This window comes from Coregonus clupeaformis, chromosome 33 (assembly GCF_020615455.1).
Source record: "Coregonus clupeaformis isolate EN_2021a chromosome 33, ASM2061545v1, whole genome shotgun sequence".
NCBI classification, from domain to species: Eukaryota; Metazoa; Chordata; class Actinopteri; order Salmoniformes; family Salmonidae; genus Coregonus; species Coregonus clupeaformis.
In genome coordinates this window covers 14288453-14309278 of record NC_059224.1, presented here as the reverse complement: position 1 = coordinate 14309278, position 20826 = coordinate 14288453, and the positions used below count along the sequence as shown (strand labels likewise).

Sequence of the window (20826 nt, the reverse complement as noted above, 5' to 3'; positions counted from 1 at the left end):
AGGGCTAGGCTAGCCCGGGTGGGAGGTAGGGGGGAGAGAATCAGGGCTAGGCCAGCCCCGGGAGGGAGGTAGGGGGGAGAGAATCAGGGCTAGGCCAGCCCCAGGAGGGAGGTAAGGGGGAGAGAATCAGGGCTAGGCCAGCCCCAGGAGGGAGGTAGGGGGGAGAGAATCAGGGCTAGGCCAGCCCCGGGAGGGAGGTATGGGGGAGAGAATCAGGGCTAGGCCAGCCCCAGGAGGGAGGTAGGGGGGAGAGAATCAGGGCTAGGCCAGCCCCAGGAGGGAGGTAGGGGGGAGAGAATCAGGGCTAGGCCAGCCCCGGGAGGGAGGTAGGGGGAGAGAATCAGGGCTAGGCCAGCCCCAGGAGGGAGGTAGGGGGGAGAGAATCAGGGCTAGGCCAGCCCCAGGAGGGAGGTAGGGGGGAGAGAATCAGGGCTAGGCCAGCCCCAGGAGGGAGGTAGGGGGGAGAGAATCAGGGCTAGGCCAGCCCCAGGAGGGAGGTAGGAGGGAGAGAATCAGGGCTAGGCCAGCCCCAGGAGGGAGGCGCCAGGACACAGACATCAAAGGGGAAGACCGGAAGCCCAAATTAATGGAGTGGAGCATTTTCCTCTTTCTTTCTCCCTCTCTCTGAATCTCTCTCCATATCCTCCCTCCCTCCCATCCACCCTCCCATCCACCCTCCCTGTGTGTGTGTGTGTGTGTGTGTGTGTGTGTGTGTGTGTGTGTGTGTGTGTGTGTGTGTGTGTGTGTGTGTGTGTGTGTGTGTGTGTGTGTGTGTGTGTGTGTGTGTGTGTGTGTGTGTGTGTGTGTGTGTGTGTGGTGCATATACAACTGATGGGAAAAAATCGATACAGTTACGTATATATCGTATAGTTTTGACAATATCGCAATATTATTTTTGCGCTAGTTCAAGGTTAATCTGACATTTTTGTCAAAATGAGTTAGTCACATATAATAGATCTTTAGATGGTTCTTCATATGTCTGTGAAGTTAGATTTTTTTTTGATGTGCATATACCCATTTGAACTTGGCGCTATAAAGTTCTATTTGCAATCCGATCTTAAGCCTAAACAAATACAGACGGACCAATCATACATATATCTCTGCCATTCCCTCTTATTACACTACCAGTCAAAGGTTTGGACACACCTACTCATTCAAGGGTTTTTCTTTAGACATCAAAATTATGAAATAACACATATGGAATCATGTAGTAACCAAAAAAAGTGTTAAACAATTGCAAAAGGGTCTTATAATGATCAATTAGCATTTTAAAATGACAAACACAACATGCCATTGGAACACAGGTTTGATGGTTGCTGATAATGTGCCTCTGTACGCCTATGTAGATATTCCATTAAAAATCAGCCGTTTCCAGCTACAATAGCCATTTACAACATTAACAATATCTACACTGTATTTCTGATCAATTTGATGTTATTTTAATGGACAAAATAATTGCTTTTCTTTTGAAAACTGTTATGTGGGCAGCTTGTCTCTCCCTTTTCTGTTTCCCTTCCTCCTTGTTTGGTCCCCTCTGTGTCTGTTGTATCTGTATGTGTGTTTGTCCCCTTTATGTGGGTGTGTCTGGAGTGGATCAGGGGGCGTGCTCAGGATCTGCCTCTCCTGTGCAGCTGCGGGTTGTTTCCAGTGATTCCTGCCTACGCAGCTGCATCCTATTCTCTAATCAACCTGCACTACTTATTCCGGGGCATGGCTCTCCACCGGCGCCAGATCGTTGTTCTTACCAGAGCGGTAACTTGGCTCACCAGTAAAGTTATTTTGTCTTTGTCTTCAGCCTGGCTCTCCACTCTCCTTAACCTGTCGTTTGTTTTGTCTTTAGTTTCGGACATACCTCCCAACCTGCCTGCCTTCCTGCCTGTCGGTCTGCCTGCCTGCCTGCCTGCCTGCCTCAGCCTCTCCTTCCTCCGGAGCCGACTAGCCCACTCTGTTCCTTTACTTCAGTTGTTTTTTGGACTAAGACTATTTTAACTTTTATTAAATATTTTTGTTTCTTCCACTCCCTTTGTCGTGTTTGTTTCTCTGAGTGCTGGGTTGAACCATAGCCTAACAAAAACAATGACATTTCTAAGTGACCCCAAACTTTTGAATGGTAGTGTACGGTCTAGGCTAGTTTAGCCAGCAATAATGGCACTGTCAGAAATCTTTAAAGTAAATGATGTCACATCGTAGCTCAGTACGACAGTAATTTGTCTAATGATCATAACACATTTTTAAAATGTTTTTGATGATGTGTCTGACTCAACCCTCCTCCCCCCCCCCAACTGTCTCAGGATTATGATACTCTGTACTGTAGGTACCTATAAGGTGAGGACCTTAATGGGTTATGAAATAATACATTCACCACAAAACAGTTCTCACATCTGCTCAATATGTCAGAACTATGCTTTGTGCAGATATAATCTTATAGACCCAAGGTCTGAAGTTGGCTGAACCTAAACCAAAACTCCAGTAGTTTTCCTTCATAGCATCTTCTTTTTAAATAGGAAGCCAATTTGATTTCAGCACTTTTATTTCCATGACATACAGTGCCTTCAGAAAGTATTCACACCCCTTGACTATTTCCACATTTTGTTGTGATACAGCCTGAATTTAAAATTGATAAATTGAGATTTTGTGTCACTGGCCTACACACAATACCCCATAATGGAATTATGTTTTTAGATGTTTTTACAAATTAATAAAACATTAAAAGCTGAAATGTCTTGAGTATTCAACCCCTATGTTATGGCAAGCCTAACTAAGTTCAGGAGTAAAAATGTGCTTAACAAATCACATAATAAATTGTATGGACACATTCTGTGTGCTATAATAGTATTTAACATTACTTTTGAATGACTACCTCATCTCTGTACCCACACATACAATTATCTGTAAGGTCCCTCAGTTGAGCAGCGAATTTCAAAGACAGACTCAACCATAAAGACCAGGGATGTTTTCCAATGCCTTGCAAAGTAGGGCACCTATTGGTAGATGGGTAAAAACAAACAAAAAAACTGACACTGAATATCCCTTTGAGCATGGTGAAGTTATTAATTACACTTTGGATAGTGTATCAATACACCCAGCCACTACAAAGATACAGGCATCCTTGCTAACTTAGTTGCTGGAGAGGAAGGAAACCGCTCAGGGATTTCACCATGAGGCCAATAGTGATTTTAAAACAGTTAGAGTTTAATTGCTGTGATAGGAAAAAACTGAGGATGGATCAACCCATTGTAGTTACTCCACAATACTAACCTACGTGACACAGTGAAAAGAAGAAAGCCTGTAGATAATAACAATTATTCCCAAACATGCATCCTGTTTGCAACAAGGCACTAAAGTAATACTGCAAATAATGTGGTAAGGCAATTAACTTTCTGTCCTGAATACAAAGTGTTATGTTTGGGGCAAATCCAATGCAGAACATTACTGAGTACTACTCTCCATATTTTTAAGCATAGTGGTGGCTGCATCATCTTATGTCTGTGCTTGTAGTCGTTAAGGACTGGGGAGTTTTTCAGGATAGAAAATAAACGGAATGGAGCTAAGCACAGGCAAAATCCTAGAGGAAAAGCTGGTTCAGTCTGCTTTCCATCAGACACTGGGAGATGAATTCACCTTTCAGAAGGACAATAACCTAAAACACAAGGCCAAATCTACACTGGAGTTGCTTACCAAAAAGACAGAGAATGTTCCTGAGTGGCCGAGTTACAGTTTTGACTTAAATCTACTTGTAAATCTATGGCAAGACCTGAAAATGGTTGTCTAGCAATGATCAACAACCAATTTGACAGAGCTTGAAGAATTGTGGTCAAATGTTGCACAATCCAGGTGTGGAAAGCTCTTAGGGTGTTTCTCAATATGCATACTACCGTGCTCCACACTCTCATGCTCCAAGTACATTCTCCGACCACGTTGTCTTGAGTACGTTCTTGTGAGGACAAGTGTGTGGAGAATGTATAAAACATTACATTTGAGAAGCACTCGCACTCCCCCTACTGTATTACCTCGCGCTTCACCTCCCCATTTACTGAACCTTCTTCCAAGATATACACAAAGCAACCGTTTTACTTCATAACTATCAGCTAGCTATATGTGAATCGTAATAATGTAGCTAACCAGATCGTTTATCAGGCAGAAATGACCTAAAACTAATATTATGCAAGTTAGATGTCAATTCTTCGTGGGTAGCTAGCTAACAATTCTTTGTGGCTATCTGGCTAGCTAACAGTACTAGTAGCTAGCCAGTTGGCCCTATTGACTTATTATGGGCTTGCGATCTACGGTAAGTAAGCAGGTAAACATGCCAAAATTAACACAGCATGTATTTATTAACGTATCAAGATAAAATATTGTAGTCAGGTAACATATGAGATGTGAATAGGCAACATTTCATTACAAAGTTGGAGTGTATTTTCTCTCGCTTGAGCTCAAATAATGTCTGCCATTGATTTCAAGAAATGTTGTGTAATTTTTACATGGTTGTATCATATTGCTTTGCATACTTTCCATTGAACCTTTCATCGATGCATGCTTCAAATATGTACAAACCGAGTACGCATTCGAAAAGTGTCCTTCGTGCTTCGTTTTACATACTTTGATTTGGACTCATACTCCTACCCCTGCCATGGTTTCAATTTGCACGGAAGTATGCATTTTGAGAAACACACTTAGAGACTTACCCAGAAAGACTCACAGCTGTAATCGCTGCCAAAGGTGCATCTACAAAGTATTCACTCAGGGGTGTGAATACTTATGGAAATGAGATATTTCAGTATTTTATTTTCAATAAATGTGCAAAAATGTCTAAAAAACTGTTTTCACTTTGTCATTATGGGGTATTGTGTGCAGATAGGTGAGAAAAAACATATATTTAATCAATTTTGAATTCAGGCTATATTGCAATAAAATGTGGAATAAGTCAAGGGGTATGAATATTTTCTGAAAGCACTGTATATGGAGAGCAATATGTTTGGAACATAAATCGCAATAACATCACAGTATCGAATCACGGTACATATGCTGTAGAATCGTGAAAATCGCAATAAATATCTTATCGGCACCTAAGTATCTTGATAATATCGTATCGTGAGGTCCCTGGCAATTCCCAGCTCTATCATATACCCTTTAAGACTGGGGGAATAGACTGGAGCAAGGGGCAGAGCATCATATCACCAGTTCACATCTGTTCTCACTTCAGTAAATAGGAATGCTTGGTAGCATAATAGTGTCCTTCATCCCACTGAGGGAAAGAACCACGCATGGGCTGTACTCATCCACTACTACTGATATTCTGACCAAACAGCCTTGTCAGTTGACCTTTGTAAACAGGTGATGTCCAGTGGGTCTAACAGAGGTCTTCAGATCTGAGAACATCAAAGAGTCACCATTGAAGAGGGCAAGGGAATGAATTGGGACCAACTCTTTCTCATTAACACAAGTTAACAGCTCAAAGGTCCTAGGTCAAAGGTTAGTGTTTGAGACGCCAGATGGGAGATATTGGTTGGTACCTGTGGGGAAGTGTTCGTTGATTGGCCAGTTGTCCACCTGCAGGGTGGCGTTTCCCCCATTCCTTGTGAATCGCACCAGGTGGTATTTGCCGTCATTGATCGCAGTGGTTAACTCCTTCACACTGATGTCCACCGTGCCAATGTTGAACGTCACGCCCACCTTGCCTTCCGTCTGGAAGGAGAGGGAAGAAGAAAAATACATTTATTAAAATATATCAACAACTTTCTTGCTACAGGCAACCTGGAAAAGCAACATGCAGCAGGACGAAGAATCATTCATCCTGATCACATAATAACGAGTAGTTATTTGGGAGGAAAAGTGATCTGACTGCAATGTAGTTGACCTCAAACACGTACAACAAACAGGCCTTTATTAACCTGTATCAACCACTTTCATTCAGCAGGCAATCTTCAGGTGAACATTGATATTTCCGCATTGGTAAAACCTGTCAAAATGAGATGCCATATCTTACATATAGAATAGCAGAGATGCGCAGAACAATAGCATTTTCAATGCCTGGCCGAGAACCAATTCCATTATGAGCTTCATATCTACAATCAATGCAGAAATCTCCAATGCATTTGCAGAAGATGTCAACTGATTGCAGTGTTTGATTCAGTACTGCTGCGCCAACAACAAACAGCATGCAGTAGACTACACTACAGTAACAGAAAAAGTTCAACAACACTTTTAAACATTACTTTGTTAACCCACCTTTTCCCCCCTGTCCTCTCCCTGAGCTATGAATGAACTCCTAGAAACATACACTACCATACTTCTTACAATTAAATAACATATTGGCCATGCATTCTACTACAGGTGGTGTGTCAGTATTGCCACGGTAACATAACCACTTGTTCCAATGTCTATACTACCATACAGTACCACGGAATAGTAGACAATATACGCTCTTAGAAATTCCAAAACGGTTCTTCGTGAATAGGTTCTACCTGGAACCCAAAAGGGCTCTCACATGGGGACAGATGAAGAACCCTTTTAGGAGTGTAGACTCCAATGAGATACCACAGAGTTGGTAGCTATACTAGCTAGCATCATGGTTCATTATCCATTAATGTGATGAGAGTTAGCTAGCAGCCAGGAACCAGGCACAATGTTCTCTCCAGCCTGTCAGTACCCAATGCCAGGACAGATGCCTCTCCCATATGTAGTAGCACATATTTTATTTAAACACAAAGTTAAGGGTTATGTCACTCTGAGAGAGTGAGAGAGCGAGAGAGCGAGAGCGAGAGAGAGAGGCATATCAGAACCTTGGTGGTTTCTCACCGCAAATTACTTTCTCACCAACTTGCTACTTTAAAACAACCTTGTGTTTGATCGGAGCTGCTTGGGTATTAAAAAAGCACGTAGGAGCTACATGGAAACGGTTTTAAAGTGAGAGAGTTTTCTCTCATTATAGTTCTGAGTGTGTTTTATCACGCAATGTTTCAGATTCAGAGACTCTCAGTGTGAGTGACTAAGGTAAGGAACCAGAGATATACTAGTGGTACTCCCATGGTTTACTAGACCAGGTGATCCCAATTATTTTAACTCGGGGACCCCCGTCCAGCATGGGGGAACATCCCCCCCCCCCCCCCCGCGCACATGCGCCATGTCTATTTCTATGGGCACAAGCACTGCTCATGACTAGGGCTGTTGCGGTGACCGTATTACCGCCACACCGATAGTCACGAGTCACGAAGGAAGTCAAATTCCACGTGACCATTTAGTCACGGTAATTAGGCTTCTCCAAGCGCTAATGCTGCTGATGGTCATTAGTAGCCTACCAAACTTGCTAACTGCCTGGTACTCAGCACTATATTGTCCCTCTAATCACTCTGACATCAATGCAACTGTTATCGAAAATCTAATCAAACACTTCATGAGAGCGCATCAGCTCATGTGGCACAACATTTTATAGGCTATGCAATTGCGCAAGAAAACAGAGTGATGGCCTCTATTAAAAAGAGGAGGATCCCATCAGCTTTCTATAGGCTAGGCCTACTATATTTATTTATCAAATTTCCTAATATTAAGCACATTGCTTATCTTTACAACAGGAGTATAGCCTACCTGGCTGGCATGAAAATGAACCACAGGAAAGGCGTCCTCCATTCGCTATTTAAGTGCATGTATTACATTTTTTCCCCTGCCCCTAGTACAGTGGTTCCCAAGGTGGTTCCAAACTGTGCCCCCCCCAGTGGTTATATTAATAATTTGGGATCTATCGCATCCCACAACTGTCCCAGACTATGTTTGGAATATTTATTTATCGCACAGGATAGAATAGGTCAACTTTTGTACTATGGGGGATAGTAGATTGACATAGGCTAGTGCTTTTGCTGTTCGTTAGGCCTACTCATCTTGTTGGCTAACGAAAAGTAAATGTGGACAGTTCTTCCCATATCTTCAATATGCACCTCAGAATTGGATAAGGACGCGCGCAGTTGCGTCCCCAATGTGTCTGTCATTCACTTGTAGCCTGTGATAAAGACCCGATCACATGAAGGAAAGCCATGTGAGTGAGAGGTGCTTCGGAGCATGCAGCACTTAGGGAGAAGGGAATTATAATTATTATATTTAGCCCAAGGGCAAAACGGCCACTGGCCGCAAAAGGCATGGATTTTTTTAGGGTGCATTACGGCCAAACAAAGGGGATGCTGCCGGGTATTTCGAGGAATTATCAAGTGCTTGTGAAATTGTGAATGAGAGACTGATGAATTGTGTTGAGCCTGCGCAAAAAACAAAGCAGAGCTCATGCCTTTCAAGCGACTTTTTTCTAATCATCATTAGAGTCGCATCATGCAGCCTTACAATGTATTAAAAATCTAAACATATTGCCTGACATTTGTAGAACAACTAAAGTTACATTAATTAATCTAAATGAAGTATATAGGAGTACCTATTTCTTTGTTAACCGCTCAACACAGAATAGCCGCATGTGCTAAATTAACTAGTGTAGCCCACAGCCGTATGGCATAGCCTGATCAGGACCTAACATAAGGACAACTCAGAGTATGCTATTCTGTTCTTCTGAAATAGACTACATTTTCTTCATATCATGTTTCTTTAGACCTGTCTAAAATAAATAATGGATTTTTGTGAAGGTGTAGGCTATATTACATGGATCTATTATACTTTTTAACATGTAAATGTTCCAAAGGTCTGCATCAGTGGCTTGCAGGCTATGTGTGGAAGCCAGGAGATGCTAAATGTGTTAATTAACGGTAAATTACCGTGAGACCGACAGTTTTTTGCTTGACAATCATCAGCTGACGGAATTTCGTGATCGCCACAGCACTGTTCATGACACAAACTGTTCACACCCCTCTTGTTGGCGAAGGCAACATTTTGCAGGTTTAAAGCTTGTTTCCTGCAATTCTACACATTTTGTCATGTGGTGCAGAGAAAATGTTGCCGTTTTAAATGTGATATTTGAGTGACAAAAATGTTTCAACAAATAAAACAAAAACTTTAGCTGATCTGGACATTTCTGACAAGTTATAAATAGCTCTCTAAATAACCACTGTACTAGACTACTGCTCCAAATGGGTGATATAAGGTGTATATATGGACATGGTATGCATACAGAGAGAAAACAGCTATGTCTTCGTAAGCAAAGAAAAAAAGCGAAATCTCATCCAGGGTTAGAGCATCAAAGATCTTTAAGACAGGAGGCACTCATGTTTGAAGGATGCAAAAAATGTTTAATTTATCATGTCTATGGAAGTACTTTAATTGAACTGCAGAGAAACTAACGTACTAGACCCGAAGCCTCAGGTTTTAATCAAAAATTGCTTTCTCCTCCTTACAGCAAGATTGCCTTGATAAACTCTGATCCAACTCTATGTTTTCATTTCTCACAAAATGAACGCTCTTTTAGTGAATATGTTTTCACTGTATGTCATCCTTGAGGAGACATCCCCTCTCTCCCTCTCTCACTACCCCCCTCCCTGCCACTGGTGGTGGTCGGTCTGGAGAATCTAGAGACATTTGACGAATCATAAAGGGAGGACGGAATGTTTTTTCATGTCCTCCACTTCTTCCTCCTCTTCATGTTGTCTCTGTGAAGGTGAGCAGAGCGTGGTGGAACACTCCGGTAGTTATATGAGAGGATAGCCCTTGACCTTTCAACAGCAGCACACTGACTACTACTTGACCTTTCAAGAGCAGCTCACTGACTACACCTACTGACCCGTAGAGACGAGCGTACAAGAAAAGTGAAAAGTTAATATGCTCATTCACATCATTAATAAAAAAAACAACTCTCTCTCAATGATCTTTCGTCTCAGCTCATAATGGAGGGAGGAAGTGAAACATGGAAAATGCCTCTCCTAAAAGCCTGGTCGTGTTTGAGGAGGGAGGGAGAGGGAAGCAAGACTACTTAACGCCATCTGAGAGACGGTAAGCGCTTCTCAGAATTACTGAAGGAAGTCACGGTTAAAACGGGAACCGTGTCCAAGAAGGAGCATAGTACATGCAAAGATACACACGCGCGCGCGCACGCATGCACACACACCACACACACACACACACACACACACACACACACACACACACACACACACACACACACACACACACACACACACACACACACACACACACACACACACACACACACACACACACACACACACACACACACACACACACACAAACACACACACTGTAGCCTAGAAGTTGAACTGAAAGGGACAAAGACATAAACAAGGACATCATGCTGTTCTGAAGAGTGAATAACAAACACATTTTCCAAAAAATAGAAACATGTCTCATTGTCTAGACAGAAGCAAAAACATCACCACATTCACTGTCATCTTCAAATCAACTGGCAGACCATGGGTCCCCCACAACGCCACATCAAAAGACACATTCTCCCTAACAAACACCTACAAGCAACGACAGATTACAGCCACCAACAGCAAACAACGGCACACCTTTCAACAGCCACAGTGCAGCGGTGCCCCAGGGCATGGTGGGATTAGCTCTGTGTGGTGGCTCAGCTCTTCAAAGTCCTGACTAGTTTATCCTCTCCCTACACACACAGACAAACATTGCCTTCCAGAGGCAGCACCAACCTGAATGCCTCTCTCACCTGCCATGCTGTGATTGACATTACTTTTCTTATTGGCCTGTCAGTTGTCGGGTCGGACAGCACTTCATTGAGTCTTAAGGAAGGGGAGGAATGGCTGTTGTTCTCCCAGTAACAGGAAAATCAGATTCAAACCTGCACACACACAAAACATAAACAAACTCACGCACACGCACGCACGCACGCACTCATGCACACGCACGCACAACACAATACAACACAACACATGTTCCTGTTATAATGTTATCTACTCAGACTGATGATGTGTGTTGTTAAAACGCTGGTAAACTCATACATAATTTCCACACCTCTACACTGACTGCTCCTCTCCTTACCACTCCTCCTCCCTCTCCTCTCCTCTTCCCTCTCCTGTCCTCCGCGGCTGTGGATGCATTGTGTCTGAGCGTAACATATTTAACTGTGGATGCATTGTGTCTAAGCTTAACATATTTAACTGTGGATGCATTGTGTCTGAGTGTAACATATTTAACTGTGGATGCATTGTGTCTAAGCGTAACATATTTAGCTGTGGATGCATTGTGTCTAAGTGTAACATATTTAACTGTGGATGCATTGTGTCTAAGCGTAACATATTTAACTGTGGGTGCATTGTGTCTAAGTGTAACATATGTAACTGTGGATGCATTGTGTCTGAGCTTAACATATTTAACTGTGGATGCATTGTGTCTAAGTGTAACATATTTAACTGTGGATGCATTGTGTGTAAGGATAACATATTTAACTGTGGATGCATTGTGTCTAAGCGTAACATATTTAACTGTGGATGCATTGTGTCTAAGTGAAACATATTTAACTGTGGATGCATTGTGTCTAAGTGTAACATATTTAACTGTGGATGCATTGTGTCTAAGCGTAACATATTTAACTGTGGATGCATTGTGTCTAAGTGTAACATATTTAACTGTGGATGCATAGTGTGTAAGGGTAACATATTTAACTGTGGATGCATTGTGTCTAAGTGTAACATATTTAACTGTGGATGCATTGTGTCTAAGCGTAACATATTTAACTGGATGCATTGTGTCTAAGCGCAACATATTTAACTGGATGCATTTGGTCTAAGTGTAACATATTTCACTGTGGATGCATTGTGTGTAAGGGTAACATATTTAACTGTGGATGCATTGTGTCTAAGTGTAACATATTTAACTGTGGATGCATTGTGTCTAAGCGTAACATATTTAACTGGATGCATTGTGTCTAAGCGCAACATATTTAACTGGATGCATTTGGTCTAAGTGTAACATATTTAACTGTGGATGCATTGTGTGTAAGGGTAACATATTTAACTGTGTATGCATTGTGTCTAAGTGTAACACATTTAGCTGTGGATGCATTTTGTGTGTGGGTAACATATTTAACTGTGGATGCATTGTGTCTAAGTGTAACATATTTAACTGTGGATGCATTGTGTTTAAGTGTAACATATTTAACTGTGGATGAATTGTCTGTAATAGTAACATATTTAGCTGTGGATGCATTGTCTCTAAGTGTAACACATTTAACTGTGGATGCATTGTGTCTGAGTGTAACATATTTAACTGTGGATGTATTGTGTGTATGTGTAACATATTTAACTGTGGATGTATTGTGTTTATGTCTAACATATTTAACTGTGGATGCATTGTGTCTAAGAGTAACATATTTAACTGTAGATGCACTGTGTCTAAGTGTAACATATTTAACTGTGGATGCATTGTGTCTAAGCATAACATATTTAACTGTGGGTGCATTGTGTCTAAGTGTAACATATTTAACTGTGGATGCATTGTGTCTGAGCATAACATATTTAACTCTGGATGTATTGTGTGTATGTGTAACATATTTAACTGTGGATGTATTGTGTTTATGTCTAACATATTTAACTTTGGATGCATTGTGTCTGAGCGTAACATATTTAACTGTGGATGAATTGTGTGTATGTGTAACATATTTAACTGTGGATGCATTGTGTCTGAGATTAACATATTTAACTGTGGATGCATTGTGTGTAAGGGTAACATATTTTAACCCAGGTGGCTGGTGCATGATTTGTATCCTGCTGAGACAATCTGTAAAAGCGTTCTACATTTAGTAACATGTTGACATCACCTCTGCAAAAGGAGAGCGTGACTGAATGTCTCCTAAACCTGTTTTCCACAAAGTTATCACATAGAAAACTCTGTCACATACTTTAAGGACATTTGGACATAATAAGCTGATCTTAATGACATACATTAGCTATAAACTAAAATCCTAGAAGGGACCTAGAAGATCCAGTAGGATCCAGTATCAAACTGAACCCAGGACAGTGAGGAAGCTCAGATTACATACGGCCTCCATCTGACATCATGCAGGGCATCAGGGCTAAAATGAGTGAGCTGTGGTCAGGGCCCATCAGATCAGTATCATGGACCACACAGAGACTGTGTCCCAAATTGCACCCTTTTCCTTTTATAGTGCACTATTTTTGACTAGGGCCCTAGTAGTGCACTCTATAGGGCATAGGGGGCAGTTTGGAACGTATTCAGAGAGAGGTACTGTACAGTAGGATCAATATGAAGGTAGAACAAGAGACAGAGGATTGATGCTCATGGCCTTCACAACAACAAGTCATTCATCGTTGATAATTGACAGAAAAAACTCAGAACAGATGACAGGACCATTTGTAACATCCTGAAGATGTGTGTGTCTTCAGTTTCCAAGTCTGGAATTGGGATGACTTTGAAGGAGTGAAGTGTTTTCTGTGACGACATCTTCCTATGGCAGACTCTACTCTGTGTCCGTGGTAATAGTGTCCATGGCAACTCCATTACCTGGGTGTAGGTGGTTAATGCAGTAACATTTCCATCATATTTATCATTCTTGAAATGGACAAGACTTCCTAAGACTTCCTAAATTCAAACAAACTTTGCTGCCATCAGGTTCAGGTGGGAGGGGGTTCATTTAACACCCCACAACGGTCCTCAAATATTCACACAGAGGAGAAGCAGAAAGTAACGAACAACTCCACTCAAATCTAAGGTAAGGACAAGACCAAAACGTCCTATTTACTTACTACAGCCTGAAAGTCCATTAGTCCATTAACGGAGTGTGTTAAATGCTCAGGAGTGCCAGTCAAAGTTGGCCTCTAAGTTATATAATAAAAACCCAGCCGGTGAATATTTAAGTTAAGCATGAGCAGGCAGCAGCACTGCTTTGACTCGCTCTCCGGCTCAATGTCAAAGGAAGGCAGAGGCTGTTACTCTTTGATTCTCTATGAACGGCTTCAGCAGGGTTAGCCATTAATTAGTCTTGCACGTTGCTCATAGCGCTACCTGTTTGGCCGTTTGGATAACACATACGCATGCACACAGGCACACGCGCACGCACACAGAGTTACTCTCCCTGACACTAATGGGAGAGTGGATGGTGAAAACATTTATCAACGCTACCGCAGAGTCATCCACGATGCCGCTCGACGCTATCACTTTAATCCAGGCCAGTGGTGAAATGATGAAACATTAACTGGTCTTTATCATCACGAACACCTTGTTCTCTCTCTGGCCTAGAGGAGAGATACTTGAGATAGAGTCCTGCCCAGGAGTTTGAAACGTTCTTGATCTCCATAATCTCCATAATATACAGTCCATACAGTAACACAAAAAACATGTACAGTGCCTACAGAAAGTACACACCCCCTGATGTTACCACATTTTGTTGAGTTACAGCCTGAATTCAAAATGGATTAAATGTAGATTTGTTTTCACTAGCCTGCACACAATATCCCATAATGTCAAAGTGGAATTATGCATTTTTTTTATGACTACCTCATCTCTGTACCCCCACACATACAATTATCTGTAAGGTCCCTCAGTCGAGCAGTGAATTTCAAACACAGATTCAACCACAAAGACCAGGGAGGTTTTCCAATGCCTCGCAAAGAAGGGCACCTATTGGTAGCTAGGTAAAAATATAAAAAGCAGTCACTGAATTTCCCTTTGAGCATGGTGAAGTTATTAATTACACTTTGGATGGTGTATCAATACACCCAGTCACTACAAAGATACAGGCGTCCTTCCTAACTCAGTTGCCGGAGACTTGGGAGTTTTTAAGGACTGGGGAGTTTTTCAGGATAAAAAAGAAACTGAATGGAGCTAAGCACAGGCAAAATGCTAAAGGAAAACCTGCTTCAGTCTGCTTTTCACCAGACACTGGGAGATTAATTCACCTTTCAGCAGGACAATAACCTAAAACACAAGGCCAAATCTACACTGGAGTTGTTTACCAAGAAGACAGTGAATGTTCCTGAGTGACTGAGTTACAGTTTGATTTAAATCTACTTGAAAATCTATGGCAACACCTGAAAATGGTTGTCTAGCAATGATCAACAAAGAAAGATGCACAACTGCCAAAGATGCTTCTACAAAGTATTGACTCAGGGGTGTGAATACTTATGTAAATTAGATATTTCTGAATTTCATTTTCAGTAAATTAGCTAAAATTTCTAAAAACATGTTTTCACTTTGTCATTATGGGATATTGTGTGTACATGGGTGAACAAAAATACTTTTTTAATTCAGGCTGTAACACAACACAATGTAGAATAAGTCAACGGGTATGAATACTTTCTGAAAGCGCTGTATGTTTTTGACAGCTGAGCCATACCACACAAAGTCAAGACTGACAAGAAATAGCTGATCAGAACCAACGTACTTTAGTTCACTGAGTCCTGATATTTGATACACATTCCCAAAGCGCTTTCCATTGGGTCTACATGGTCACAGTGGGTCTACATAGTCACATGGGCGTCTACATGGTCACAGTGGGTCTACATGGTCACAGTGGGTCTACATGGTCACAGTGGGTCTACATGGTCACAGTGGGTTTACATGGTCACAGTGGGTCTATATGGTCACAGTGGGTCTACATGGTCACAGTGGGTCTACATGGTCACAGTGGGTCTACATGGTCACAGTGGGTCTACATGGTCACAGTGGGTTTACATGGTCACAGTGGGTCTACATGGTCACAGTGGGTCTACATGGTCACAGTGGGTCTACATGGTCACAGTGGGTCTACATGGTCACAGTGGGTCTACATGGTCACAGTGGGTCTACATGGTCACAGTGGGTCTACATGGTCACAGTGGGTTTACATGGTCACAGTGGGTCTACATGGTCACAGTGGGTCTACATGGTCACAGTGGGTCTACATGGTCACAGTGGGTCTACATGGTCACAGTGGGTCTACATGGTCACAGTGGGTCTGTGGCGGAGAGACACACATACACACAGTTGCTCAGACACATGCATGTACGCTCGAATGCACGAACACACACAAACACAGACACACAGTAAATGCCAGGGCTGTGAACTAACACGTGGCCAGCGTGACCAGGATTCATAAAAAAACAGCCACTAAATAGGATTTGTGCTCAATGGAATACAGTGCTGTGAAAGTCCATTAGGGACCAGGCTAATGAAATCGAAACAGCTTGGTGATTAAATTAGAATCTGTTCTGTAGATATTGAATTTAAAGTGCGGGTGAATTCGAGCTATTTCATTTTGAGTCTAAGTGTAGAGAACAAAAAGGATGGAGTGCATGAGATGGAGTCCCACACTGTAGTTATGCCGGTAGAAGGACATTTAATAAAGAGCAAACATTTTGGTCCAAGACCTTCACCGATCACCAACAAAACATGAAAGTCAAAATATTGCACTCATTCTTTTTCAAAAGAATGTCTTAATGTCTAGGCTTCTAGGTTAAGATCTTACACAGAGCAACAAAGGGAGAGAAATGAAGGGAGACAAACAAGAGAAAGACCATAACATGCTGTAACACTCTGCTTCTGACCTTTCTATGACCTTTGTATGGGCTTCTCCAGAGAGACTATCTTCAGCTGCTCTGGCAAATACATTGTTCCTTACAGGAGAGGAAACAGCTTCGAGCTGAAGCACTGGACACTCCAGACAGTTTGAAGCGGTGCCCTCTTGGTATTTTCAGACCCCTCCGCTAACATCCAACATCCAACATCCAACATCCAACATCCAAAATCCAATGCACGCACGGCACAACAACAAAAAGTTGGGCGTATCAAAATGACTTAGAAATCTAAGATAGGGTCAGCCTAAACAAAGTGGAGCTTTCAGTAGCGGCATGAAATACGAACGATTGGAGGAGGAGATACAAAAAAGCACCAAAACAAGAATACAAGCCACTGAGATCCCAGCAGCTCAGTGTAATCAGGTGGACAGCAGACACCGTGGGTAAGAGCTCCGGAGATCCTCCAAAACCCAAGTGCAGATGGAGACCGAGCCGGCAGCAGCTTTGGGATGAGGCTGCCTTCCTTTGAACATCAGAGAACGTCTTGGACTCGGCGCTCACGGGGAAGACAAGAGAGAGAAAGAAATGTCAGAGACATCCTCCCATCTGTCTACACACCATTCTGGGCAACGCTCTGTCTTCTAGGTCAGAGACATCCTCCCATCTGTTTACACACCATTCTGGGCAACGCTCTGTCTTCCAGGTCAGAGACATCCTCCTATCTGTCTACACACCATTCTGGGCAACGCTCTGTCTTCCAGGTCAGAGACATCCTCCCATCTGTCTACACGCCATTCTGGGCAACACTCTGGCTTCTAGGTCAGAGACATCCTCCCATATGTCTACACACCATTCTGGGCAACACTCTGGCTTCTAGGTCAGGCAGATGGAAGCACACAGCCGCACGCATGAGAACAATGGCAATCCTCTACTAGCGGCATGTTTAAAGCTAACACTAGCTGGCGCCCATGCATAAACAGGTGAAAGGCTAAAAGGCTAATGCTGCTCTCTGGCAGAGAGTAGGCTAACAACAGGATCCAGACAGGAGAGGATCTGAGCCCATGGTTTAGGCCATGCATGCAGAGTAGGCTAAATGCCTTTAGCGGTGAAGCTGGGAAGCTTGAGGGTTTAGGCTGGAATCAGGGGTGTCGATGAGGCAGACAGAAAAGGGTTTTTGTGGCTCACCCACCAGTGGGCAGACAGACATAGATATTCCTGCCAAGGTCTCAGGGAGAGATAGATAGCACAAACACAGCTGTCGAGTGGTAAGTCTGTGGTCTAGGTTAAACAGCTAGGGATAAACACCTTACCACCCACCACCTCGCCTACAGAGGTACGAGACACAGACAGAGAGAGCTGTGAAGCACAGCCTGGGAAGAACTAGGTCATTGCAGTGATCTCTTGGTGTAACGGTCTATATGTTAATATTGGGCTCTATATACAGTTGAAGTCGGAAGTTTATATACACTTAAGATTGGAGTCATTAAAACTAGTTTTTCAACCACTCTACACATGTATTGGTTAGGACATCTACTTTGTGCATGACACAAGTAATTTTTCCAACAATTGTTTACAGACAGATTATTTCATTATAATTCACTGTATCACAATTCCAGTGGGTCAGAAGTTTATATACACTAAGTTGACTGTGCCTTTAAACAGCTTGGACAATTCCAGAAAATCATGGCATGGCTTTAGAAGCTTCTGATAGGCTAATCGACATCATTTGAGTCAATTGGAGGTGTACCTGTGAATGTATTTCAAGGCCTACCTTCAAACTCAGAGCCTCTTTGCTTGACATCATGGGAAAATCAAAAGAAATCAGCCAAGACCTCAGAAAAAAATGGTAGACCTTCACAAGTCTGGTTCATCCTTGGGAGCAATTTCCAAATGCCTGAAGGTACCATGTCCATCTGTACAAACAATAGTACACAAGTATAAATACCCTTAGACCACATAGTCATCATACCGCTCAGGAAGGAGACGCGTTCTGTCTCCTAGAGATGAACGTACTTTGGTGCGAAAAGTGCAAATCAATCCCAGAACAACAGCAAAGGACCTTGTGAAGATGCTGGAGGAAACAGGTACAAAAGTATCTATATCCACAGTAAAACGAGTCCTATATCGACATAACCTGAAAGGCCGCTCAGCAAGGAAGAAGCCACTGCTCCAAAACCGCCATAAAAAAGCCAGACTACGGTTTGCAACTGCACATGGGGACAAAGATCGTACTTTTTGGAGGAATATCCTCTGGTCTGATGAAACAAAAATATAATTGTTTGGCCATAATGACCATCGTTATGTTTGGAGGAAAAATGGGGGTTGCTTGCAAGCCGAAGAACACCATCCCAACCGTGAAGCACGGGGGTGGCAGCATCATGCTGTGGGGGTGCTTTGCTGCAGAAGGGACTGGTGCACTTCACAAAAATAGATGGCATCATGAGGAAGGAAAATTATGTGGATATATTGAAGCAACATCTCAAGACATCAGTCAGGAAGTTAAAGCTTGGTCGCAAATGGGTCTTCCAAATGGATAATGACCCCAAGCATACTTCCAAAGTTGTGGCAAAATGGCTTAAGGACAACAAAGTCAAGGTATTGGAGTGGCCATCACAAAGCCCTGACCTCAATCCCATAGAAAATGTGTGTGCAGAACTGAAATAGCATTTGCAAGCAAGGAGGCCTACAAACCTGACTCAGTTACACCAGCTCTGTCAGGAGGAATGGGCCAACATTCACCCAACTTATTGTGGGAAGCTTGTGGAAGGCTACCCGAAACGTTTGACACAAGTTAAACTATCTAAAGGCAATGCTACCAAATACTAATTGAGTGTACCCACTGGGAATGTGATGAAAGAAATAAAAGCTGAAATAAATCATTATCTCTACTATTATTCTGACATTTCACATTCTTAAAATAAAGTGGTGATCCTAACTGACCACAGACATGGAATTTTTACCAGGATTAAATATCAGGAATTTTGAAAAACTGAGTTTAAATGTATTTGGCTAATGTGTATGTAAACTTCTGACTTCAACTGTATGTTAATACTGGTAGCAGGTAGTTTAGTGGTTAAGAGCATTGTGCCAGTAACCGAAAGGTCGCTGGTTCTAATCCCCGAGCCGACTAGGTGAAAAATCTGTTGATGTTCCTTCAGTAAGGCACTTAACCCTAATTGCTCTGAATAAGAGCATCTGCTAAATTATGTACTGGACTCTATATATTCTCTGTAAATGTTAATGCTGGGCTCTATATATTCTCTGTAAATGTTAATGCTGGGCTCTATATATTCTCTGTATATGTTAATGCTGGGCTCTATATATTCTCTGTATATGTTAATACTGGGCTCTATATATTCTCTGTATATGTTAATACTGGGCTCTATATATATTAATACTGGGCTCTATATATTCTCTATATATGTTAATACTGGGCTCTATATATTCACTATATCTGTTAATACTGGGCTCTATATATATTACATATCCATGTTCATATACACTATGGCTTTGTCCCAAATGGCACCCTATTCCCTATATAGTGTACTACTTTAGACCAGGGTTCATAGGAATCTGGTCAAAAGTAGTGCACTATAAAGGGAATAGGGTGCCATTTGGGACTCTCCCCCTATCTGGACAGCCCAGCATGCTGCTGCTCAGCAGTACAGACATGAGTCTGATCTCTCATCTCTTATACATGGCCCCCTCCTCCTATACTACCATTACCATATAAAACACTCCGGCCATTCATTAAACATGAACAGATAGGCTAACACGCTATCACACTAGGGAGATTAATACCTAACGTACTGATTGATCAATCAGCTGAGCCTAAAGCTAGAAGCTAATCAATGAGACTGATATGACGTTTCTTCAATCAAAATAACTGGTTATGATATCTTCCCATGCTTGCGTGTATGTATGTGTGGCGATACAGTGGGGAAAAAAAGTATTTAGTCAGCCACCAATTGTGCAAGTTCTCCCACTTAAAAAGATGAGAGAGGCCTGTAATTTTCATCATAGTCAACTATGACAGACAAAATGAGAAAAAAAAATCCAGAAAATCACATTGTAGGATTTTTAATGAATTTATTTGCAAATTATGGTGGAAAATAAGTATTTGGTCAATAACAAAAGTTCCTCAATACTTTGTTATATACCCTTTGTTGGCAATGACACAGGTCAAACGTTTTCTGTAAGTCTTCATAAGGTTTTCACACACTGTTGCTGGTATTTTGGCCCATTCCTCCATGCAGATCTCCTCTAGAGCAGTGATGTTTTGGGGCTGTCGCTGGGCAACACGGACTTTCAACTCCCTCCAAAGATTTTCTATGGGGTTGAGATCTGGAGACTGGCTAGGCCACTCCAGGACCTTGAAATGCTTCTTACGAAGCCACTCCTTTGTTGCCCGGGA

The 20826-nt window shown here is 42.2% G+C and overlaps 1 protein-coding gene across 1 annotated transcript in view; it reads right to left on the bottom strand.

The window, feature by feature from the left end:
- LOC121548505 (neurexin-3b-like) overlaps nt 1-20826 on the bottom strand; it is a 518873-nt gene that overhangs the window by 65402 nt on the left and 432645 nt on the right. Inside the window, exon 20 of the mRNA XM_045210142.1 lies at nt 5514-5685. Within this exon, the coding sequence (XP_045066077.1) occupies nt 5514-5685 (172 nt within the window). The remainder of the gene's footprint in view (nt 1-5513; nt 5686-20826) is intronic.